General features: G+C 45.5%; 1 protein-coding gene across 1 annotated transcript; it reads right to left on the bottom strand.

The window, feature by feature from the left end:
- Nucleotides 1–840: 840 nt before the first annotated feature.
- LOC120018447 lies at nucleotides 841–24,224 on the bottom strand. The gene is made up of 13 exons (XM_038961655.1): nucleotides 22,802–24,224; nucleotides 10,343–10,430; nucleotides 9,801–10,074; nucleotides 9,518–9,654; nucleotides 8,231–8,513; nucleotides 7,188–7,439; nucleotides 7,009–7,100; nucleotides 5,538–5,581; nucleotides 4,966–5,180; nucleotides 4,641–4,882; nucleotides 4,379–4,498; nucleotides 3,491–3,662; nucleotides 841–1,657 (listed from the first exon to the last, which is right to left on the bottom strand). Coding segments are annotated over exons 1-13 (2,232 nt in total). The 5' UTR covers nucleotides 22,804–24,224; the 3' UTR covers nucleotides 841–1,346.
- Nucleotides 24,225–24,231: the final 7 nt, after the last annotated feature.

The following is a 24,231-nucleotide window of genomic DNA, read 5'->3' as shown; positions in this document are numbered from 1 at the left end:
GTGGTGTTGGTGTAGGGAACAGAACAGTGTAGTGACCACAGCATGTGGTGGTGCTGTAGGGGAACAGAACAGTGTAGTGACCACAGCATGTGGTGGTGGTGTAGGGGAACAGAACAGTGTAGTGACCACAGCATGTGGTGGTGGTGTAGGGGAACAGAACAGTGTAGTGACCACAGCATGTGGTGGTGGTGTAAGGGAACAGAACAGTGAAGTGACCACAGCATGTGGTGGTGTAGGGGAACAGAACAGTGTAGTGACCACAGCATGTGGTGGTGGTGTAGGGAACAGAACAGTGTAGTGACCACAGCATGTGGTGGTGGTGTAGGGGAAAAGAACAGTGTAGTGACCACAGCATGTGGTGGTGTAGGGGAACAGAACAGTGTAGTGACCACAGCATGTGGTGGTGGTGTAGGGGAACAGAACAGTGTAGTGACCACAGCATGTGGTGGTGGTGTAGCGAACAGAACAGTGTAGTGACCAGAAGCATGTGGTGGTGGTGTAGGGGAACAGAACAGTGTAGTGACCACAGCATGTGGTGGTGGTGTAGGGGAACAGAACAGTGTAGTGACCACAGCATGTGGTGTTGGTGTAGGGAACAGAACAGTGTAGTGACCACAGCATGTGGTGGTGGTGTAGGGGAACAGAACAGTGTGTGACTGTTTCCTGTGTCCAGGTTGACCCCGTCTGGAGAGAAGTGTCGTAGTCTGGAGACTGAGATCTCTAGGCTGAATAATTATCTGAGGTTGAAGGTAATGAAGGTAACACTAGTGGTCATGTCTGAGAGGTCAAATGTGTTAGCAGTAGATGGTATTCTTCAATAACACAAAACCCCAAAGCAAATCAGGGGTAGAAAAATATATTTATTCAAAGAGAACAAGTCATAGTTGTCATGCTGAACAGCAGATGGCAGATGTACTCTAGCCAGTGGTTGACCAATTAGAATTCCTTGCAGTAAAATTGGGTCAATGGCCAAATAGCAAGTATCCCGTTTCAGGCTCAATGAATAGACAATTGGGATCAATGAGAACTTGCCACATGTAGCTATGAGTCCCGGACTGAAATTCCTGTGTCTCTGACCCCTTGATCATTAATTCCCTGTTACAGAAAAACAACTATTTTTATTGATCGTTATTTTCCTCTAGACCTCTAGCTGTGTATTTATCTTTGAATATTCTTACACGCTCTTCTCCCGTATCCCTCAATCCCTGCCTGCTATCCCAGATACTGTTTGCACCCTTTGGCACACGACACCGAAGTTAAGTGTTACTCCCTTCCTCTCCCCTTCTAATAATACATTAATCACTCGTCACGTTGTGTTGAGGCTGCACATTCAGACATTCACTTGTCTAGTTATTCTCTAACTCATCAGCCAGCTTGTTCTGGTCCATCTTCCTCAGGACCTCCAGTGTGATCTTCACAGCTCCCTCATCACAGTAGCTCTGTACCATCCTATCCACTGTGACCAGCCTGTCAGCATCCTCCAGCTGGCTCCTTGAGATGGGGCCATCCACATCATGAGTCAGGTGAAACTGAAATGTCTTCAGGTCGCTTTGGTCCAGCTTTTCCAGAGTGTTCAGCAAAGAAACACATCTTCTTGTTTCTAGACAGTTACTTTTGGCGCCACCTTGTGGTGTGGCTGTAGAAAACAGTCTTACATCTGTGCATACAAAAAACAATTATTCAGTAATAAACCAATTGATTAATAAGTAAGTATAACACCTAGGTCTCTATTTTAACAAACCAAACACTCTTAGTGCTGCCTGTGTATCCTTATATGTTCGGGTGTGTCAGAAATATTTGTGCAATTTTCAGAACCGGAATTATGGGCGCAGTAGCTTGTGATGGCGTGAATGAGCTGGGTTTTGATGAATAAATAAGTTGTGGGGGTGTCGAGGTTTGACCCCTCACTGGCTAAATAGTTTGCCCCATATTTGGTAAATATGTTGAACATGTTTGTAGTCAACATTGTTCTCATTGCATTGCCTCAATATGGAAATACATTATTAAACATAGGCTATAGCATTAACACTGATATAGGGGCTAGGCCTACTGTAAAATGCAGTCTGATGATGCCAAACAGTCAATAAGCAAGATTAAATTCACTAGGCTATTGATAAGGCCTAAAAAGACAGTGTATAATTATAATCAAATTCTAAACCAAACAGCTTGTTTTAATAGGCTGTCTAAATACAGTTACAGGCACCATAATAGCTCCCCATAGCCGTTTAATACAGACAACTTAGACTATGGAGGGTTTTACATAGCAACTTTTCACAGGAGCTGGATAAAGAGGAAGGGAGTTATATTGTATTCTTCTTGAATCAATAAAGAGACAGGGGGAATGTCCCCTCACCGTTATACTGCTGTAATGTAATGTTTTATAAACATCCTTCAGCCATCTAACAGATCAAATTGCATTGCATTCGAGACATGTACGTTCTCACAATAAACCCATTGACTGAATCTAATAGGTTTGGGTTTTAATCTAATTAAATTAAAAACAAATAAATCTGCTTTTAAGACGAACAACAATATTTCTAAACAGGATCGGGTCAGAAGCATGATATCATAAATCACTTCTTTCGATCCATGGCACTGTGTGTACACAGTAGGCCTAAACGTCTTTATGCATATATTCGCACTTCTATACAAAATACTAGGTTCCTGTCAATTGTATCGTTGCCAATGTGCGAGGCAGATTCCCCCCCAAAATCTATTATTGATTTGGCATTATTGGAGGATTGAATAGTTTGAAAGAGCGTGTCTTTGGTAAGCGGATGAGGGGCGCTCTTTGAAAACGGGGATCAATAGCGAACAAGAGAAGTAGACCATTTAAAACCCCTTTATTCAAAGGCTACTGGGCTAATGGCCAGGATGAAAAGAAGCACGATGGTGCCAAACCTGCCATGATTTAGGGGAGGATAGACTGTGCTTGGTTTTTAATACAATTAAACAAAATGGGGGGAAAACAATCTTTTTATGTGTTTTATGTTTTAAAAGATGAGATTCACTGGCACAAAATGCACATCTCTTCCATGGGCACTGTGTCTGGATAGGCTGCACTTCAGCTCTTTAAATCCCTGCTATTATCAACCCAGGTTACATTAAGACCTGCTTTCCGTCGGTCTTAAAACTTCCCTTTTTAAAGGACACACCTCAAATATTGCCGCCTCTAAATGTCAGTGCGCCCATTTTTTCCATGAAGAAATTGTAAACTAATGTGCGTTTGACACTAGCGCCTCCTTAGAGCCGAAAATAAAGCCCTTCAAGTTTACAGGACAATTCATGAGAACTCCTTGCAACTCAATAACTTAAAGATGCAACTAATATACAATCCATAGAGTTTTGCTGTTTTAAAATGTTCAAGAAAACCTTGTGTATAAGATTCATACAGCCTAATATTAGCTGTGTGAACATTCAATTACACTGCTACAAAGGTTCAGTGAACTAAACTTTGTAGAATTGTGGCATTACAGTAGTGTAAACTTACCTTGAAACTCAACAATGCATTTCCACACGCAGTTACTAATCCAAAATAGACTGAGAAGTTTGGACAATAAACCAGCTTTGATCACAGTCAGGTTAATGTATTCAGCTTGTAGCTTCAACTCGAATGCTGCGGTGTAGTTTTCATACTCTTTAAAATTAACAAACTTTGATGTCTAGGTTAAAGACAGAGATTATAGTGTTATTTATGGAATTACATTTGACTTTAAATACATTAAAGTTAAAGGGGCAATCTGCAGCTCAAACAACAGCAAAACGGTCACCGCACGCCAATGTTTTGTTAAAAAGCTGAGAGATGGGGCTGGAGAACTCAAACCACTCTTCAATTCATAGACAGAACTATGGATGTAAGGATTGACCATCCATCCATGATATCAAAAGTATAGTTGTGGCTATACAATGTTTGCTTACAATTGCTCTTGTTTACAAACATTGGAGTAAAACAAGGGTGTATTTTTGGGGTTCTAATGGGGTATGACAGTTGAACTAACATCAACCATTTATATTGTATTCTTCTTGAATCAAAATACTGTATCATTCATTTAATTGTAGCAGATTGCCCCTTTAAAGCAACACCCCAGTCCTTACAAGCAAGACAGTACAGCCTCTTATAGAAAAGTACAGTCTCCTATAGAAAAGTACAGTCTCCTATAGAAAAGTACAGTCTCCTATAGAAAAGTACAGCCTCCTATAGAAAAGTACAGCCTCCTATAGAAAAGTACAGCCTCCTATAGAAAAGTACAGCCTCCTATAGAAAAGTACAGCCTCCTATAGAAAAGTACAGCCTCCTATAGAAAAGTACAGCCTCCTATAGAAAAGTACAGCCTCCTATAGAAAAGTACAGTCTCCCTGTCCCCCGACAGTGTTTTACCTCGGGCTGTATTCGGCGTACTGGATCTCCAGAGAGGCTGTAGGTCTGATTTGGGGTTAGCTCACAGTCAGGAGGTGTTAAATTCAACACTGCCCCCCGATCCTTCCACTTCTTTTCCACCTAAAGTACATTTTTCATTAAGAGGCAAAGTGTGACTTAATAGGAATCAATCACAGTAGACAAGCAGAATTACCATTTGGTAAATATTCATGTTAAAGTTCACATGTTTACTATTAAAATATAATCTAACCTGCATGTGTACCTCATCCAACACAACGTTCTTGGGAAGCAACAAGACATATAGGTCATTTGATGGTTTGAAGAACAACAACACAAGTCCATTGATAGGGGACATGGGAGCATCCTTATCCTTGGTGAGGCCATAATCACAGAATCCAGTGATGTTTATTATGACGTGTGTTTCTGTTATCTCATGGGGAGGGATGAACTCAATGTTATGATCATTAGTCACATGGCCTACGGACAGGAAGTCACATCCACCACCTGGGGAAAATGTCATTGTTGATTAGAAAGTAACAAGAGACAGATAACGATACTCTGACTTTTCTTATAAATTGTGTAGTTACCAGGGCAGATCTCACAGTGTGGGAGGTGTAGTTGACAGACAGACCCCTTAAGGCATGTAAACTTGAACAGGGGTCCTGCAGGTCTCTTGTCATTCTTGGCTAGAAGCCTCCTGTTCCAGGAGACTGTACTATAGAGCACCTCTCCCTCTCCCTCCATCCTAAACACCAGGCCTGTTATACTGCACTGGAACAGACCTGCACGGGGGCACTGGAACCTGTAGTGTATGACAAATGTATGACATAAATTGCATTTCAAATAGGAAAAGCACTCGCACATCTGAGTTTGCTTGTTGTAGGTGTGTGGGAATAATTCAATGATATCTTAAAAGCTAAATAAATACCTGCACACTGCCAGTATCATGTTGTTTATGTAAGTTGTTTAATTAGATCTTAAATACGGGATTCTGGCAAGAGCAGTGTGTGGGTTCTTCTTTTAAAATGACAAATGGCATGAACTGTTCTATAAGACTTCAAATTCTTAAAGTTAAATAAGTTACATTCAAATGTATCTATTATCCTTTCAGAAATGGAAAACTATTCATGTAAAAACAAGTAAGAGAAGACCAAGTTACCGGTATGTTCCATTGTCCTCCTGATCATAGTTCTCTGGAAACCACTAAAATGTAAAAACAATATACACTGAACAAATATCTGTTATTATAAACTGGGTGGTTTGAGCCCTGAATGCTGATTGGCTGACAGCCGTGGTGTGACAACACATTTATTTTTACTGTTCTAATTACATTGGTAACCAGTTTATAATAGCAACAAGGCACCTCTGGTGTTTGTGGTATATGGCCAATATATATCAGGGCTAAGGGCTGTATGCGGGCTGTTTACTCCGTATTGCATCGTGTCTAAGATCAGCCCTTAGCCATGGTATATTGGCCATATACCACACCCCCTCGGGCCTTATTCGATAAATATTCAACTGGTCGGTCGGTGTCGATCTGTCTGTCTGTCTTTACAGCGAAGGTCTTACCAGAGGAGGGTCAGTAGTACACTATAATAGTACACTATTCTACATTCTGTGATGTTTAACTTCTCCATGGCATTAGGTAAACCTTATAAACTCTGTGATGTTTAACTTCTACATGGCATTAGGTAAACCTTATAAACTCTGATGTTTAACTTCTCCATGGCATTAGGTAAACCTTATAAACTCTGTGATGTTTAACTTCTACATGGCATTAGGTAAACCTTATAAACTCTGTGGTTTAACTTCTACATGGCATTAGGTAAACCTTATAAACTCTGTGATGTTTAACTTCTCCATGGCATTAGGTAAACCTTATAAACTCTGTGATGTTTAACTTCTACATGGCATTAGGTAAACCTTATAAACTCTGATGTTTAACTTCTACATGGCATTAGGTAAACCTTATAAACTCTGATGTTTAACTTCTACATGGCATTAGGTAAACCTTATAAACTCTGTGATGTTTAACTTCTCCATGGCATTAGGTCAGCCTTATGAACTCTGTGATGTTTAACTTCTACATGGCATTAGGTAAGCCTTATAAACTCTGTGATGTTTAACTTCTGCATGGCATTAGGTAAACCTTATAAACTCTGATGTTTAACTCCATGGCATTAGGTCAGCCTTATAAACTCTGTGATGTTCAACTTCTACATGACATTAGGTAAACCTTATAAACTCTGATGTTTAACTCCATGGCATTAGGTAAACCTTATAAACTCTGTGATGTTTAACTTCTACATGACATTAGGTAAACCTTATAAACTCTGATGTTTAACTCCATGGCATTAGGTCAGCCTTATAAACTCTGTGATGTTTAACTTCTGCATGGCATTAGGTCAGCCTTATAAACTCTGTGATGTTTAACTTCTCCATGACATTAAGCAAGCTGTCAGTACTCTGACTTGTTCCTCACTCCAATTGAACCCTTGCTAGATGAAAGCCAACTAGAAGAGGATTTCATTTGGTGACTCTCTTTCTGTTGGTCAATGTTCGTCAGCCTGTCTCCATGTCTTTTAGCAGGTATTGTTGTTGTGAACCCAAACATCCACTCTCCTCCTCACCTCTCTCTCGAACTTCTCTGACAGATCATCCCAGTTCATCTTCTTCAGGATCTCCGGTGTGATCTCCACAGCTTCCTCAGGGCCGGCGGTTTCTCATTGTGTGAAGGAAAGATGCCCTTACTCAATGTAGCTATAAACAACTAATTGAACTTTTAAAGAACAGATTCATGTTGTTTTACCTGTGTGATCACTCTGTAACTTCTCAGTGAGATCATGCTCATTCATCCACCTCAGGATCCTCAGTGTGACCTTCACAGCTCTCTCAGGGCCGTAACTCTTCATCATCTGATCCACTGTGACCTGTCTGTCAGTGTTCCTCAGCTGTCTCTTTGGGATTGGAGGAAAGCCCAGCAGCTTGCCACGAGTCAGGTAGTTTTGAAATGTCTTCAGCTCGTTTATGTTCAGCTCCTCCAGAGAGTTCAGCAGCAGAGCTGGAACAGAGAGAGAGAGATGTTCTACATGTCAGATATATTTAATGCATTGTTTAGCCTCGCCTCCAGGCTTCTTTTTCTCATATCAGTATTGTATGTATTGTCAATAAGTTTGTCCCCTACAAACGTTACTGTTACTAACGGACTCTTCTGTTGATTGGTTTGAATATAGGCAGCTCAAGAAGAGATGTACAGCCATGATTTGTAAGAACCAACGCTGGAGAAGAGAAGCAGGTACGGGGAGTTGAACATTTAATAAGGAACAGACATCAAACAGGACAGAGACACCCTCAGAACCCGGTATGCAACGACAAAACTAACATTATTCCTGAAGCGGGGAACAGATCTTGGGAACAGACAGATATAGGGGAGGAAATGGCACAGATGATTGAGTCCAGGTGAGTCCAATAATCGCTGATGCGCGTGATGGGGGGGAGGCAGGTGTGCGTAATGATGGTGGCAGGAGTGCGTAATGCTGGGGAGCCTGGTGCCTTCGAGGGCCAGAGAGGGGGAGCGGGAGCAGGCGTGACATGATTAGACAGTGCAATCTGTTTTTATCTTGTAATATCTTACCTATGTCTACTTAGCCATTGTACTGTTGATTTTATATATTATATGTAATGAATGATTGATTTCTGTTTAATCTCAATGAGATCACCTGGATACAATCAATAAATAAAAGAGGGGTCTGCTGAATGTTATTATGAAGTCAGTTGAATGTTCTTTCTGGTTAGACCTACACTGAACTGTGATGGTGATGTATAGATTGATGTACATTGTTGTTATGTTACCTCTAGTGTGATCCCTCTCTAACTTCTCTGCTAGGTCTACTCGATTCATCAACCTCAGGATCATTAGTGTGTTCCTCACAGCTCCCTCATGTTCGAATCTCTTCACCATCTGATCCACTGTGTCCTGTCTGTCAGAGTTCTCCAGCTGTCTCTCTGGGATGGGAGGACAGTCAGGCAGCTGGCCCCTAGTCAGGTGAGACTGAAATGTCTTCAGCTGTTCTTCAGTGAGCTCCTCCAGACTGGTCAGTAGCAGAGCTGGAACAGGATATGTAATTGAGGGTCTCTAAAATAACAAAGATGATAAGATAGAAGAGAATAGAAATACTGATTTAAAGAACATAGCCACACACACAACGTGGTACAGGAATATATTCAGCACTTTTTTGGTGTGTTGCAGCCTGACCCCCACCACTCAGTGTACATGAGAGATTCATTAATTATCTAGACTGTATGTGTCTACTGTATCATTTCATACTGTAGAACTGACTATAACAGTGAGTACAGGTGATGTAACATATGAGGGTAGAACTGTAGAACTGACTATTAGTGAGTACAGGTGCTTTAACATATGAGGGTAGAACTGTAGAACTGACTATAACAGTGAGTACAGGTGATGTAACATATGAGGGTAGAACTGTAGAACTGACTATAACAGTGAGTACAGGTGATGTAACATATGAGGGTAGAACTGTAGAACTGACTATAACAGTGAGTACAGGTGATGTAACATATGAGGGTAGAACTGTAGAACTGACTATAACAGTGAGTACAGGTGATGTAACATATGAGGGTAGAACTGTAGAACTGACTATAACAGTGAGTACAGGTGATGTAACATATGAGGGTAGAACTGTAGAACTGACTATAACAGTGAGTACAGGTGATGTAACATATGAGGGTAGAACTGACTATAACAGTGGGTACAGGTGTTGTAACATATGAGGGTAGAACTGACTATAACAGTGAGTACAGGTGTTTAACATATGAGGGTAGAACTGTAGAACTGACTATGACAGTGAGTACAGGTGATGTAACATATGAGGGTAGAACTGTAGAACTGACTATAACAGTGAGTACAGGTGTTTAACATATGAGGGTAGAACTGTAGAACTGACTATGACAGTGAGTACAGGTGATGTAACATATGAGGGTAGAACTGTAGAACTGACTATGACAGTGAGTACAGGTGATGTAACATATGAGGGTAGAACTGACTATGACAGTGAGTACAGGTGTTTAACATATGAGGGTAGAAGTGATCCTACAATTCTCTAACCGTCCTCTTACCTGTGAACTGAGGTGTCCTGAGCTACCAGCAGAAGATAATGACAACAGGAAGGAGGGGGAGCTGGAGAGAAGGGGGTGTATTGCGCCGTAGAAGGGCCTGGGTTGGAAAAAGGACTGGTATGGGGCAGTGGGAATACCTGAGAAAGTGGGGAAATAGAGGGGAAGATAAGAGGGGGACAGAGAGTCAGTTAGGGTCCTTGTCTACAATCCTACTTCTCTGATCTCTAACTTCTCTGAACTGTGATGGTGATGTATAGATTGATGTACATTCTTGTTATGTTACCTCCACTGTAATCTCTCTCTAACTGCTCTGCCAGATCATCCAGCTTCATCCTCCTCAGGATCCTCCATGTGATCTTCACAGCTCTCTCAGGGCCGTAACTCTTCACCATCTGATCCACTGTCTCCTGTCTGTCAGAGTTCTTCAGCTGTTTCTCTGGGATGAGAGGAAAGCCTAACATCCAGCAACTAGTCAGGCAAGACTGAAATGTCTTCAGCTGTTCTTCAGTGAGCTCCTTCAGAGTGGTCAGCAGCAGAACATCCAACATGGAGGGTCTCTAAAACAACAAAGATGATATGATGTAAGGACGAGAATATAAAAACTGACTAGTGATATCAAATAAAGATCATTAATATATTAATATTTTTAGACGTACTAGAATATTTATACAGGTCTCTCAATATCTCATCCTCATATGATCATGAAATACATTACATTAGGAACTTTAACACACACACACACACGCTGCAGTGTCTTCAGAGAATACTGTGATCTACTGTATGTGGTTTGCTCACATTGACTTTAGACATGGCCACTAGTCTTACCTTTCCCACATTCAGCACCTCCAGGTTCCCCTCCAGCCTAGAGATCACAGTCTCCAGATCACGACACTTCTCTCCAGACCGGGTCAACCTGGACACAGGAAACAGTCACACAATGTTCTGTTCCCCTACACCACCACCACATGCTGTGGTCACTACACTGTTCTGTTCCCTACACCACCACCACATGCTGTGGTCACTACACTGCTCTGTTCCCCTACAGCACCACCACATGCTGTGGTCACTACACTGTTCTGTTCCCCTACACCACATGTTGTGGTCACTACACTGTTCTGTTCCCCTACACCACCACCACCACATGCTGTGGTCACTACACTGTTCTGTGCCCCTACACCACCACATGCTGTGGTCACTACACTGTTCTGTTCCCCTACACCACCACCACATGCTGTGGTCACTACACTGTTCTGTTCCCCTACACCACCACCACATGCTGTGGTCACTACACTGTTCTGTTCCCCTACACCACCACCACATGCTGTGGTCACTACACTGTACTGTTCCCCTACACCACCACCACATGCTGTGGTCACTACACTGTTCTGTTCCCCTACACCACCACCACATGCTGTGGTCACTACACTGTTCTATTCCCCTACACCACCACCACATGCTGTGGTCACTACACTGTTCTGTTCCCTACACCACCACCACATGCTGTGGTCACTACACTGTTCTGTTCCCCTACACCACCACCACATGCTGTGGTCACTACACTGTTCTGTTCCCTACACCACCACCACATGCTGTGGTCACTACACTGTTCTGTTCCTCTACACCACCACCACATGCTGTGGTCACTACACTGTTCTGTTCCCCTACACCACCACCACATGCTGTGGTCACTACACTGTTCTGTTCCTCTACACCACCACCACATGCTGTGGTCACTACACTGTTCTGTTCCTCTACACCACCACCACATGCTGTGGTCACTACACTGTTCTGTTCCCCTACACCACCACCACATGCTGTGGTCACTACACTGTTCTGTTCCCCTACACCACCACCACATGCTGTGGTCACTACACTGTTCTGTTCCCCTACACCACATGCTGTGGTCACTACACTGTTCTGTTCCCCTACACCACCACCACATGCTGTGGTCACTACACTGTTCTGTTCCCCTACACCACCACCACATGCTGTGGTCACTACACTGTTCTGTTCCCCTACACCACCACCACATGCTGTGGTCACTACACTGTTCTGTTCCCCTACACCACCACCACATGCTGTGGTCACTACACTGTTCTGTTCCCTACACCACCACCACATGCTGTGGTCACTACACTGTTCTGTTCCTCTACACCACCACCACATGCTGTGGTCACTACACTGTTCTGTTCCCCTACACCACCACCACATGCTGTGGTCACTACACTGTTCTGTTCCCCTACACCACCACCACATGCTGTGGTCACTACACTGTTCTGTTCCCCTACACCACATGCTGTGGTCACTACACTGTTCTGTTCCCCTACACCACCACCACATGCTGTGGTCACTACACTGTTCTGTTCCCTACACCACCACCACATGCTGTGGTCACTACACTGTTCTGTTCCCTACACCACCACCACATGCTGTGGTCACTACACTGTTCTGTTCCCCTACACCACCACCACATGCTGTGGTCACTACACTGTTCTGTTCCCCTACACCACCACCACATGCTGTGGTCACTACACTGTTCTGTTCCCCTACACCACCACCACATGCTGTGGTCACTACACTGTTCTGTTCCCCTACACCACCACCACATGCTGTGGTCACTACACTGTTCTGTTCCCCTACACCACCACCACATGCTGTGGTCACTACACTGTTCTGTTCCCCTACACCACCACCACATGCTGTGGTCACTACACTGTTCTGTTCCTCTACACCACCACCACATGCTGTGGTCACTACACTGTTCTGTTCCTCTACACCACCACCACATGCTGTGGTCACTACACTGTTCTGTTCCCCTACACCACCACCACATGCTGTGGTCACTACACTGTTCTGTTCCTCTACACCAACACCACATGCTGTGGTCACTACACTGTTCTATTCCCCTACACCACCACCACATGCTGTGGTCACTACACTGTTCTGTTCCCCTACACCACCACCACATGCTGTGGTCACTACACTGTTCTGTTCCCTACACCACCACCACATGCTGTGGTCACTACACTGTTCTGTTCCTCTACACCACCACCACATGCTGTGGTCACTACACTGTTCTGTTCCCCTACACCACCACCACATGCTGTGGTCACTACACTGTTCTGTTCCCCTACACCACCACCACATGCTGTGGTCACTACACTGTTCTGTTCCCCTACACCACATGCTGTGGTCACTACACTGTTCTGTTCCCCTACACCAACACCACATGCTGTGGTCACTACACTGTTCTGTTCCTCTACACCACCACCACATGCTGTGGTCACTACACTGTTCTGTTCCTCTACACCAACACCACATGCTGTGGTCACTACACTGTTCTGTTCCCCTACACCACCACCACATGCTGTGGTCACTACACTGTTCTGTTCCCCTACACCACCACCACATGCTGTGGTCACTACACTGTTCTGTTCCCCTACACCACCACCACATGCTGTGGTCACTACACTGTTCTGTTCCCCTACACCACCACCACATGCTGTGGTCACTACACTGTTCTGTTCCCCTACACCACCACCACATGCTGTGGTCACTACACTGTTCTGTTCCCCTACACCACCACCACATGCTGTGGTCACTACACTGTTCTGTTCCCCTACACCACCACCACATGCTGTGGTCACTACACTGTTCTGTTCCCCTACACCACCACCACATGCTGTGGTCACTACACTGTTCTGTTCCCCTACACCACCACCACATGCTGTGGTCACTACACTGTTCTGTTCCCCTACACCACCACCACATGCTGTGGTCGCTACACTGTTCTGTTCCCCTACACCACCACCACATGCTGTGGTCACTACACTGTTCTGTTCCCCTACAGCACCACCACCACATGCTGTGGTCACTACACTGTTCTGTTCCCCTACACCACCACCACACGCTGTGGTCACTACACTGTTCTGTTCCCCTACACCACCACCACATGCTGTGGTCACTACACTGTTCTGTTCCCTACACCACCACCACATACTGTGGTCACTACACTGTTCTGTTACCCTACACCACCACCACATGCTGTGGTCACTACACTGTTCTGTTCCCCTACACCACCACCACATGCTGTGGTCACTACACTGTTCTGTTCCCTACACCACCACCACATACTGTGGTCACTACACTGTTCTGTTACCCTACACCACCACCACATGCTGTGGTCACTACACTGTTCTGTTACCCTACAGCACCACCACATGCTGTGGTCACTACACTGTTCTGTTACCCTACAGCACCACCACCACATGCTGTGGTCACTACACTGTTCTGTTCCCCTACACCACCACCACATGCTGTGGTCACTACACTGTTCTGTTCCCCTACACCACCACCACATGCTGTGGTCACTACACTGTTCTGTTCCCTACACCACCACCACATACTGTGGTCACTACACTGTTCTGTTACCCTACACCACCACCACATGCTGTGGTCACTACACTGTTCTGTTACCCTACAGCACCACCACATGCTGTGGTCACTACACTGTTCTGTTACCCTACAGCACCACCACCACATGCTGTGGTCACTACACTGTTCTGTTACCCTACAGCACCACCACATGCTGTGGTCACTACACTGTTCTGTTACCCTACAGCACCACCACCACATGCTGTGGTCACTACACTGTTCTGTTCCCCTACACCACCACCACATGCTGTGGTCACTACACTGTTCTGTTACCCTACAGCACCACCACATGCTGTGGTCACTACACTGTTCTGTTACCCTACAGCACCACCACATGCTGTGGTCACTACACTGTTCTGTTCCCCTACACCACCACATGCTGTGGTCACTACACTGTTCTGTTCCCCTACACCACCACCACATGCTGTGGTCACTACACTGTTCTGTTCCCCTACACCACCACTACATGCTGTGGTCACTACACTGTTCTGTTCCCCTACACCACCACCACATGCTGTGGTCACTACACTGTTCTGTTCCCCTACAGCACCACCACATGCTGTGGTCACTACACTGTTCTGTTCCCCTACACCACCACATGCTGTGGTCACTACACTGTTCTGTTCCCCTACACCACCACATGCTGTGGTCACTACACTGTTCTGTTCCCCTACACCACCACCACATGCTGTGGTCACTACACTGTTCTGTTCCCCTACACCACCACCACATGCTGTGGTCACTACACTGTTCTGTTACCCTACAGCACCACCACATGCTGTGGTCACTACACTGTTCTGTTCCCCTACACCACCACATGCTGTGGTCACTACACTGTTCTGTTCCCCTACACCACCACCACATGCTGTGGTCACTACACTGTTCTGTTCCCCTACACCACCACTACATGCTGTGGTCACTACACTGTTCTGTTCCCCTACACCACCACCACATGCTGTGGTCACTACACTGTTCTGTTCCCCTACACCACCACCACATGCTGTGGTCACTACACTGTTCTGTTCCTCTACACCACCACCACATGCTGTGGTCACTACACTGTTCTGTTCCTCTACACCACCACCACATGCTGTGGTCACTACACTGTTCTGTTCCCCTACACCACCACCACATGCTGTGGTCACTACACTGTTCTGTTCCCCTACACCACCACCACATGCTGTGGTCACTACACTGTTCTGTTCCCCTACACCACCACCACATGCTGTGGTCACTACACTGTTCTGTTCCCCTACACCACCACCACATGCTGTGGTCACTACACTGTTCTGTTCCCCTACACCACCACCACATGCTGTGGTCACTACACTGTTCTGTTCCCCTACACCACCACCACATGCTGTGGTCACTACACTGTTCTGTTCCCCTACACCACCACCACATGCTGTGGTCACTACACTGTTCTGTTCCCCTACACCACCACCACATGCTGTGGTCACTACACTGTTCTGTTCCCCTACACCACCACCACATGCTGTGGTCACTACACTGTTCTGTTCCCCTACACCACCACCACATGCTGTGGTCACTACACTGTTCTGTTCCCCTACACCACCACCACATGCTGTGGTCACTACACTGTTCTGTTCCCCTACACCACCACCACATGCTGTGGTCACTACACTGTTCTGTTCCCCTACACCACCACCACATGCTGTGGTCACTACACTGTTCTGTTCCCCTACACCACCACCACATGCTGTGGTCACTACACTGTTCTGTTCCCCTACACCACCACCACATGCTGTGGTCACTACACTGTTCTGTTCCCCTACACCACCACCACATGCTGTGGTCACTACACTGTTCTGTTCCCCTACACCACCACCACATGCTGTGGTCACTACACTGTTCTGTTCCCCTACACCACCACCACATGCTGTGGTCACTACACTGTTCTGTTCCCCTACACCACCACCACATGCTGTGGTCACTACACTGTTCTGTTCCCCTACACCACCACCACATGCTGTGGTCACTACACTGTTCTGTTCCCCTACACCACCACCACATGCTGTGGTCACTACACTGTTCTGTTCCCCTACACCACCACCACATGCTGTGGTCACTACACTGTTCTGTTCCCCTACACCACCACCACATGCTGTGGTCACTACACTGTTCTATTCCCCTACACCACCACCACATGCTGTGGTCACTACACTGTTCTGTTCCCCTACACCACCACCACATGCTGTGGTCACTACACTGTTCTGTTCCCTACACCACCACCACATGCTGTGGTCACTACACTGTTCTGTTCCTCTACACCACCACCACATGCTGTGGTCACTACACTGTTCTGTTCCCCTACACCACCACCACATGCTGTGGTCACTACACTGTTCTGTTCCCCTACACCACCACCACATGCTGTGGTCACTACACTGTTCTGTTCCCCTACACCACCACCACATGCTGTGGTCACTACACTGTTCTGTTCCCCTACACCACCACCACATGCTGTGGTCACCACACTGTTCTGTTCCCCTACACCACCACCACATGCTGTGGTCACTACACTGTTCTGTTCCCCTACACCACATGCTGTGGTCACTACACTGTTCTGTTCCCCTACACCAACACCACATGCTGTGGTCACTACACTGTTCTGTTCCTCTACACCACCACCACATGCTGTGGTCACTACACTGTTCTGTTCCTCTACACCAACACCACATGCTGTGGTCACTACACTGTTCTGTTCCCCTACACCACCACCACATGCTGTGGTCACTACACTGTTCTGTTCCCCTACACCACCACCACATGCTGTGGTCACTACACTGTTCTGTTCCCCTACACCACCACCACATGCTGTGGTCACTACACTGTTCTGTTCCCCTACACCACCACCACATGCTGTGGTCACTACACTGTTCTGTTCCCCTACACCACCACCACATGCTGTGGTCACTACACTGTTCTGTTCCCCTACACCACCACCACATGCTGTGGTCACTACACTGTTCTGTTCCCCTACACCACCACCACATGCTGTGGTCACTACACTGTTCTGTTCCCCTACACCACCACCACATGCTGTGGTCACTACACTGTTCTGTTCCCCTACACCACCACCACATGCTGTGGTCACTACACTGTTCTGTTCCCCTACACCACCACCACATGCTGTGGTCGCTACACTGTTCTGTTCCCCTACACCACCACCACATGCTGTGGTCACTACACTGTTCTGTTCCCCTACAGCACCACCACCACATGCTGTGGTCACTACACTGTTCTGTTCCCCTACACCACCACCACATACTGTGGTCACTACACTGTTCTGTTCCCCTACACCACCACCACATGCTGTGGTCGCTACACTGTTCTGTTCCCCTACACCACCACCACATGCTGTGGTCACTACACTGTTCTGTTACCCTACAGCACCACCACATGCTGTGGTCACTACACTGTTCTGTTACCCTACAGCACCACCACATGCTGTGGTCACTACACTGTTCTGTTCCCCTACACCACCACATGCTGTGGTCACTACACTGTTCTGTTCCCCTACACCACCACCACATGCTGTGGTCACTACACTGTTCTGTTCCCCTACACCACCACTACATGCTGTGGTCACTACACTGTTCTGTTCCCCTACACCACCACCACATGCTGTGGTCACTACACTGTTCTGTTCCCCTACAGCACCACCACATGCTGTGGTCACTACACTGTTCTGTTCCCCTACACCACCACATGCTGTGGTCACTACACTGTTCTGTTCCCCTACACCACCACCACATGCTGTGGTCACTACACTGTTCTGTTCCCCTACACCACCACCACATGCTGTGGTCACTACACTGTTCTGTTACCCTACAGCACCACCACATGCTGTGGTCACTACACTGTTCTGTTCCCCTACACCACCACATGCTGTGGTCACTACACTGTTCTGTTCCCCTACACCACCACCACATGCTGTGGTCACTACACTGTTCTGTTCCCCTACACCACCACTACATGCTGTGGTCACTACACTGTTCTGTTCCCCTACACCACCACCACATGCTGTGGTCACTACACTGTTCTGTTCCCCTACAGCACCACCACATGCTGTGGTCACTACACTGTTCTGTTCCCCTACACCACCACATGCTGTGGTCACTACACTGTTCTGTTCCCCTACACCACCACATGCTGTGGTCACTACACTGTTCTGTTCCCCTACACCACCACCACATGCTGTGGTCACTACACTGTTCTGTTCCTCTACACCACCACATGCTGTGGTCACTACACTGTTCTGTTCCCCTACACCACCACCACATGCTGTGGTCACTACACTGTTCTGTTCCCCTACACCACCACCACATGCTGTGGTCACTACACTGTTCCCCTACACCACCACCACATGCTGTGGTCACTACACTGTTCCCCTACACCACCACCACATGCTGTGGTCACTACACTGTTCTATTCCCCTACACCACCACCACATGCTGTGGTCACTACACTGTTCTGTTCCCCTACACCACCACCACATGCTGTGGTCACTACACTGTTCTGTTGCCCTACACCACCACCACATGCTGTGGTCACTATACTGTTCTGTTCCCCTACACCACCACCACATGCTGTGGTCACTACACTGTTCTGTTCCCCTACACCACCACCACATGCTGTGGTCACTACACTGTTCTGTTCCCCTACACCACCACCACATGCTGTGGTCACTACACTGTTCTGTTCCCCTACACCACCACCACATGCTGTGGTCACTACACTGTTCTGTTCCCCTACACCACCACCACATGCTGTGGTCACTACACTGTTCTGTTCCCCTACACCACCACCACATGCTGTGGTCACTACACTGTTCTGTTCCCCTACACCACCACCACATGCTGTGGTCACTACACTGTTCTGTTCCCCTACACCACCACCACATGCTGTGGTCACTACACTGTTCTGTTCCCTACACCACCACCACATGCTGTGGTCACTACACTGTTCTGTTCCCCTACACCACCACCACATGCTGTGGTCACTACACTGTTCTGTTCCCCTACACCACCACCACATGCTGTGGTCACTACACTGTTCTGTTCCCCTACAGCACCACCACATGCTGTGGTCACTACACTGTTCTGTTCCCCTACACCACCACCACATGCTGTGGTCACTACACTGTTCTGTTCCCCTACACCACCACCACATGCTGTGGTCACTACACTGTTCTGTTCCCCTACACCACCACCACATGCTGTGGTCACTACACTGTTCTGTTCCCCTACAGCACCACCACATGCTGTGGTCACTACACTGTTCTGTTCCCCTACACCACCACCACATGCTGTGGTCACTACACTGTTCTGTTCCCCTACACCACATGCTGTGGTCACTACACTGTTCTGTTCCCCTACACCACCACCACATGCTGTGGTCACTACACTGTTCTGTTCCCCTACACCACCACATGCTGTGGTCACTACACTGTTCTGTTCCCCTACACCACCACATGCTGTGGTCACTACACTGTTCTGTTCCCCTACACCACCACCACATGCTGTGGTCACTACACTGTTCTGTTCCCCTACACCACCACCACATGCTGTGGTCACTACACTGTTCTGTTCCCTACACCACCACCACATGCTGTGGTCACTACACTGTTCTGTTCCCCTACACCACCACCACATGCTGTGGTCACTACACTGTTCTGTTCCCCTACACCACCACCACATGCTGTGGTCACTACACTGTTCTGTTCCCCTACACCACCACCACATGCTGTGGTCACTACACTGTTCTGTTCCCCTACACCACCACCACATGCTGTGGTCACTACACTGTTCTATTCCCCTACACCACCACCACATGCTGTGGTCACTACACTGTTCTGTTCCCCTACACCACCACCACATGCTGTGGTCACTACACTGTTCTGTTCCCCTACACCACCACCACATGTTGTGGCCACTACACTGTTCTGTTCCCCTACACCACATGCTGTGGTCACTACACTGTTCTGTTCCCCTACACCACCACCACATGCTGTGGTCACTACACTGTTCTGTTCCCCTACACCACCACATGCTGTGGTCACTACACTGTTCTGTTCCCCTACACCACCACATGCTGTGGTCACTACACTGTTCTGTTCCCCTACACCACCACCACATGCTGTGGTCACTACACTGTTCTGTTCCTCTACACCACCACCACATGCTGTGGTCACTACACTGTTCTGTTCCCCTACACCACCACCACATGCTGTGGTCACTACACTGTTCCCCTACACCACCACCACATGCTGTGGTCACTTCACTTCTACATTCATTTCACTCAGTTCATGAGGATGATGCAATAGAGGTATAGAAGAGATGTTAGAGGGTCAATTCACCACTTTTAAAGTTGATTATCTCTCCAGCACCAGTAGACTCAGATATTCAATGTTACCAGGGACTGTCAAATGTAATTAATGTAAGGAAAGAAAGGTAGTGTTTTATGTCACATGATCTGTGAAGACTCCAAGCATTCATGAATTATGGACAACTCATGAACTAGGGTGTAAACATGTTTTGATTCAACTCATGAACTAGGGTGTAAACATGTTTTGATTCAACTCATGAACTAGGGTGTAAACATGTTTTGATTCAACTCATATATTATATTGTTCTGTGTGTGTTCAAGTGTGTACAATTGCCTCTTCTGAGAGTGTAGGCTACCAGCAGTGGTGTAGGTCTAGTGGAGGGTAAACACAAGTAAACGCAGTTGACCCACTTTTTTCTGAAAAAGGTATTGAAAGTTTAGGGAGAGTTACTTTTTTCACTGCGACCGGCAATCAGTGCTGAAGGTAAGACGACTCAAAAGTGAGTTTACAAGTTTATCAACTTTCAAAGCTGAATTACTTTCCCATTGTTCCTCAACTGCAGTGTATGAAATACCATTTAGTAGCTCTGAGTCTCTACTTTTATCCAATGTAAAAAAACACTATTTCAGATTTTGCTACATAAGACCAAATCCAGGTGGTGAGTCACATTTGCCATTGTAAAATCAAATACTTTTCACAGAAAGAATCAATTATAGGCCTCCTGTCATTAACGTATACTTGTTGGATGGATTGGATGCCCATTGTGTCTATGTGTCTAAAGAAGCTCAGATGAGGCTGAAATGCAGCACTACTGAGTGGACAGCACCTCTGTCTAGCCAGCTATAGAATTCTACAGTACACCATTCATGGGCAGGGAGACGGTTTACAGGGTTGGGGTGTAAAGGATTACATGTAAGGGATTACAAAAAAAACTGTAATCCATTTCATTACCAGCAAAAATATTGTAATCAGATTACAGGTACTTTTGAAAAACTAGATGATTACTTTGAGGATTACTTTTAAAAACATTGTGGCAAAAAATCTTTGACACTTCTCTGTTATCTCAATGACATTTAAATCAGCATTGAAAAAAGGCGCAAGTTTAAGTTTGTTCCACCTGAGCGAGTCTGACCACAAATCAGAGACCACTATGATGACACACCAAATGTGTTTGATGGATCGCGGGAAAAGAGCAGGAATAGGTTTTTGTAGGCTACAGTCTAAGCTACGTCTTCCAATGATGCGACTGCTGTCCGTATCAAACTTGAATAAACGCTTTGAGGTAAGGATGACGGCGATACGGATATCACTTAATATTGATCTACATAGCGCATTGATGTGAATCACACTGCTGCTCTCTCATTTACCTTATGGATTGTGGTTGTTGTGGATGGCTGTTCACAAATCTAAATGTGTATTTGAACCCAATAATGGTTGAATTCAAGAAGTTTAAGCTGAAAAATGCACTCTTGCAACAGCTGCATAGTGCAGATCCCAGCCTATGGAATAAAAGTGAGGCTTTTTTTGCTAAAACTTTTGATAGGCTTAAAGGGCCCACCTGTAGTTGTTACATCCATTTTTGGACTTATAAATTATATATACAGTACCAGTCAAAAGCTTGGACACACTTACTCATTCAATGGTTTTTCTTTAATTTCACTATTTTCTATAATGTAGAATAATAGTGAAGACATCAAAACTATGAAATAACACAGAAGGAATCATGTAGTGAACAAATCAAAATATATTTAGTATTTGAGATTCTTCAAAGTAGCGACCCTTTGCCTTGATGACAGCTTTGCACACTCTTGGTAAAACATGCCATTCCATGAGAACAGCATTTATTTTTCAACTAGAATCAATGAGCCCAATCAGTCCTCCATGACAACAAAATCATAAACAACAGAGTAGGCTGGCTAAGTCCTTCGTTTTGGGGTCATGCTCAGGTAAAACGATTTGGCTAATCTGTACTTCCAAGTCCTATTCCTGAACATCAAGGGGTATAACATTATTGGAATCCTGATAGACTTTGGTTTTTAATGTAAAGATATAATTGAATAGTTTTATTATATTGGGTTGAAAGTGATGGGTTATAAGAAGCCTACATAACCAACCCATAAAGTCAAATTTAACATCCATATATTACATTTAACATTTAAGTCATTTAGCAGACGCTCTTATCCAGAGCGACTTACAAATTGGCCAGCTATGTAAACTTTAACATTGATTTATCCTGCAATAGATGTCGTTCAATTGGTCACATGCATTTTTGTCTTCTTCTAATGTCTCTTAAAGGGAAAGTAATCTAAAAGTAACAGAATGTAATCAGATTACATTACTGAGTTTGGGGGTAATCCAAAAGTTACGTTACTGATTACATTTTTGGACAGGTAACTTGTAACTGATCACATTTAGAAAGTAATCTACCCAACCCTGACGGTTTATTTGAGCTCCCCAATAATTCGCACCCTGGACTAATATACTCTGTGTTCACTCACATTCCAGAAGAGGGGCTGGGGAGTTCGCTGGACGGCTCTTCACTCTCCTCCCCTGCTGGCTTCCTTTCCTTCCCAGAGGCAGCTACCTCCTACACACACACACACAGTCTGTCTTGACTGAAGTATTTTCTATTGAGGACCACATTGAGGGTCTAGGCGTGTAATAAAACTTAATGGATGAGACAGTCATTGTTGAGAACACTATGTCTCTTGACAACATCTCTTGATTGAAATCTCAACAGTTTACCAGTTAACGTCACAAAGTTAATTATAAACGATTTCCGCTTTCTTCACTCCTTCGAATGACGTGTCAAGTGCTAGCTATGAATTAATATGATATTACTGCGTTATGAATTCATAGCAAAATTAGAATATGTAGTTCATAGGCCTACAATAATGTCTATTACATCACATGTTCTTGCATTTCATCATGTAAATTACTTTTTCCGATACTTTGATCGAGTCAATTTCGCACTTCCATGTTGCTGTAAATCAAATATGAAACGGATACAATGTAGCCTACTTAACTGTATCAACAAACTTTTTCAGGGACGTTTACAGATAAAAATAGCAACATACTAAGTTTTCCTTTCCAAACTATATTGTCTTACTTTTGATGAGTCCATTTTCAGACACTCCAGGCGCAGCCAGCCGACTGTAAAATAATGAAGCCTTGTGGCAGAGCGCTACCGTTTCCTTTAGTTTTGAGCAGCCCAGCCCATGACACATCCTACCTATAGGTCTCTAGTAGTGAGTCGCCCTCTTGAGGACAAACTGACACCAAACCAAAATAGGTGTGAGAGTCAGTCAAGAGACCATTGTTAAACCATTCTAATCGAGCTGCGAAGTCAATATAACATCTCTGATATGATCTTGTTCTTTATGTTTCCAGTTGGATCACAGGTTGTATTTGTAATGACATAATATTTTGACTCTTGGCTTTATAGGATTTATTTAAGATATGAAGAATGCATACAAAATATATGTTTCCTGCTATACCTTCCTGATTCAGGGAATCCTCCACCAGGGATTTTGGGAAAACGAGGGAATTTATTAAAATATTCAGCAATTTTGCAACCCTATGTAGGACACTTATCCCTGTCTCTAGGGCCTCCTGGTGGTTCAGCAGGACATTACACTGATCCTTGTCTCTAGGGCCCCCTGGTGGTTCAGCAGGACATTACTGATCCTTGTCTCTAGGGCCCCCTGGTGGTTCAGCAGGACATTACTGATCCTTGTCGCTAGGGCCCCCTGGTGGTTCAGCAGGACATTACACTGATCCTTGTCTCTAGGGCCCCCTGGTGGTTCAGCAGGATATTACACTGATCCTTGTCTCTAGGGCCCCCTGGTGGTTCAGCAGGACATTACTGATCCTTGTCTCTAGGGCCCCCTGGTGGTTCAGCAGGACATTACACTGATCCTTGTCTCTA

This window comes from Salvelinus namaycush, chromosome 2 (assembly GCF_016432855.1).
Source record: "Salvelinus namaycush isolate Seneca chromosome 2, SaNama_1.0, whole genome shotgun sequence".
Lineage (NCBI taxonomy): Eukaryota > Metazoa > Chordata > Actinopteri > Salmoniformes > Salmonidae > Salvelinus > Salvelinus namaycush.
The sequence above is the reverse complement of the archived record's forward strand: the minus strand, read 5'-3'. Positions and strand labels throughout refer to the sequence as shown.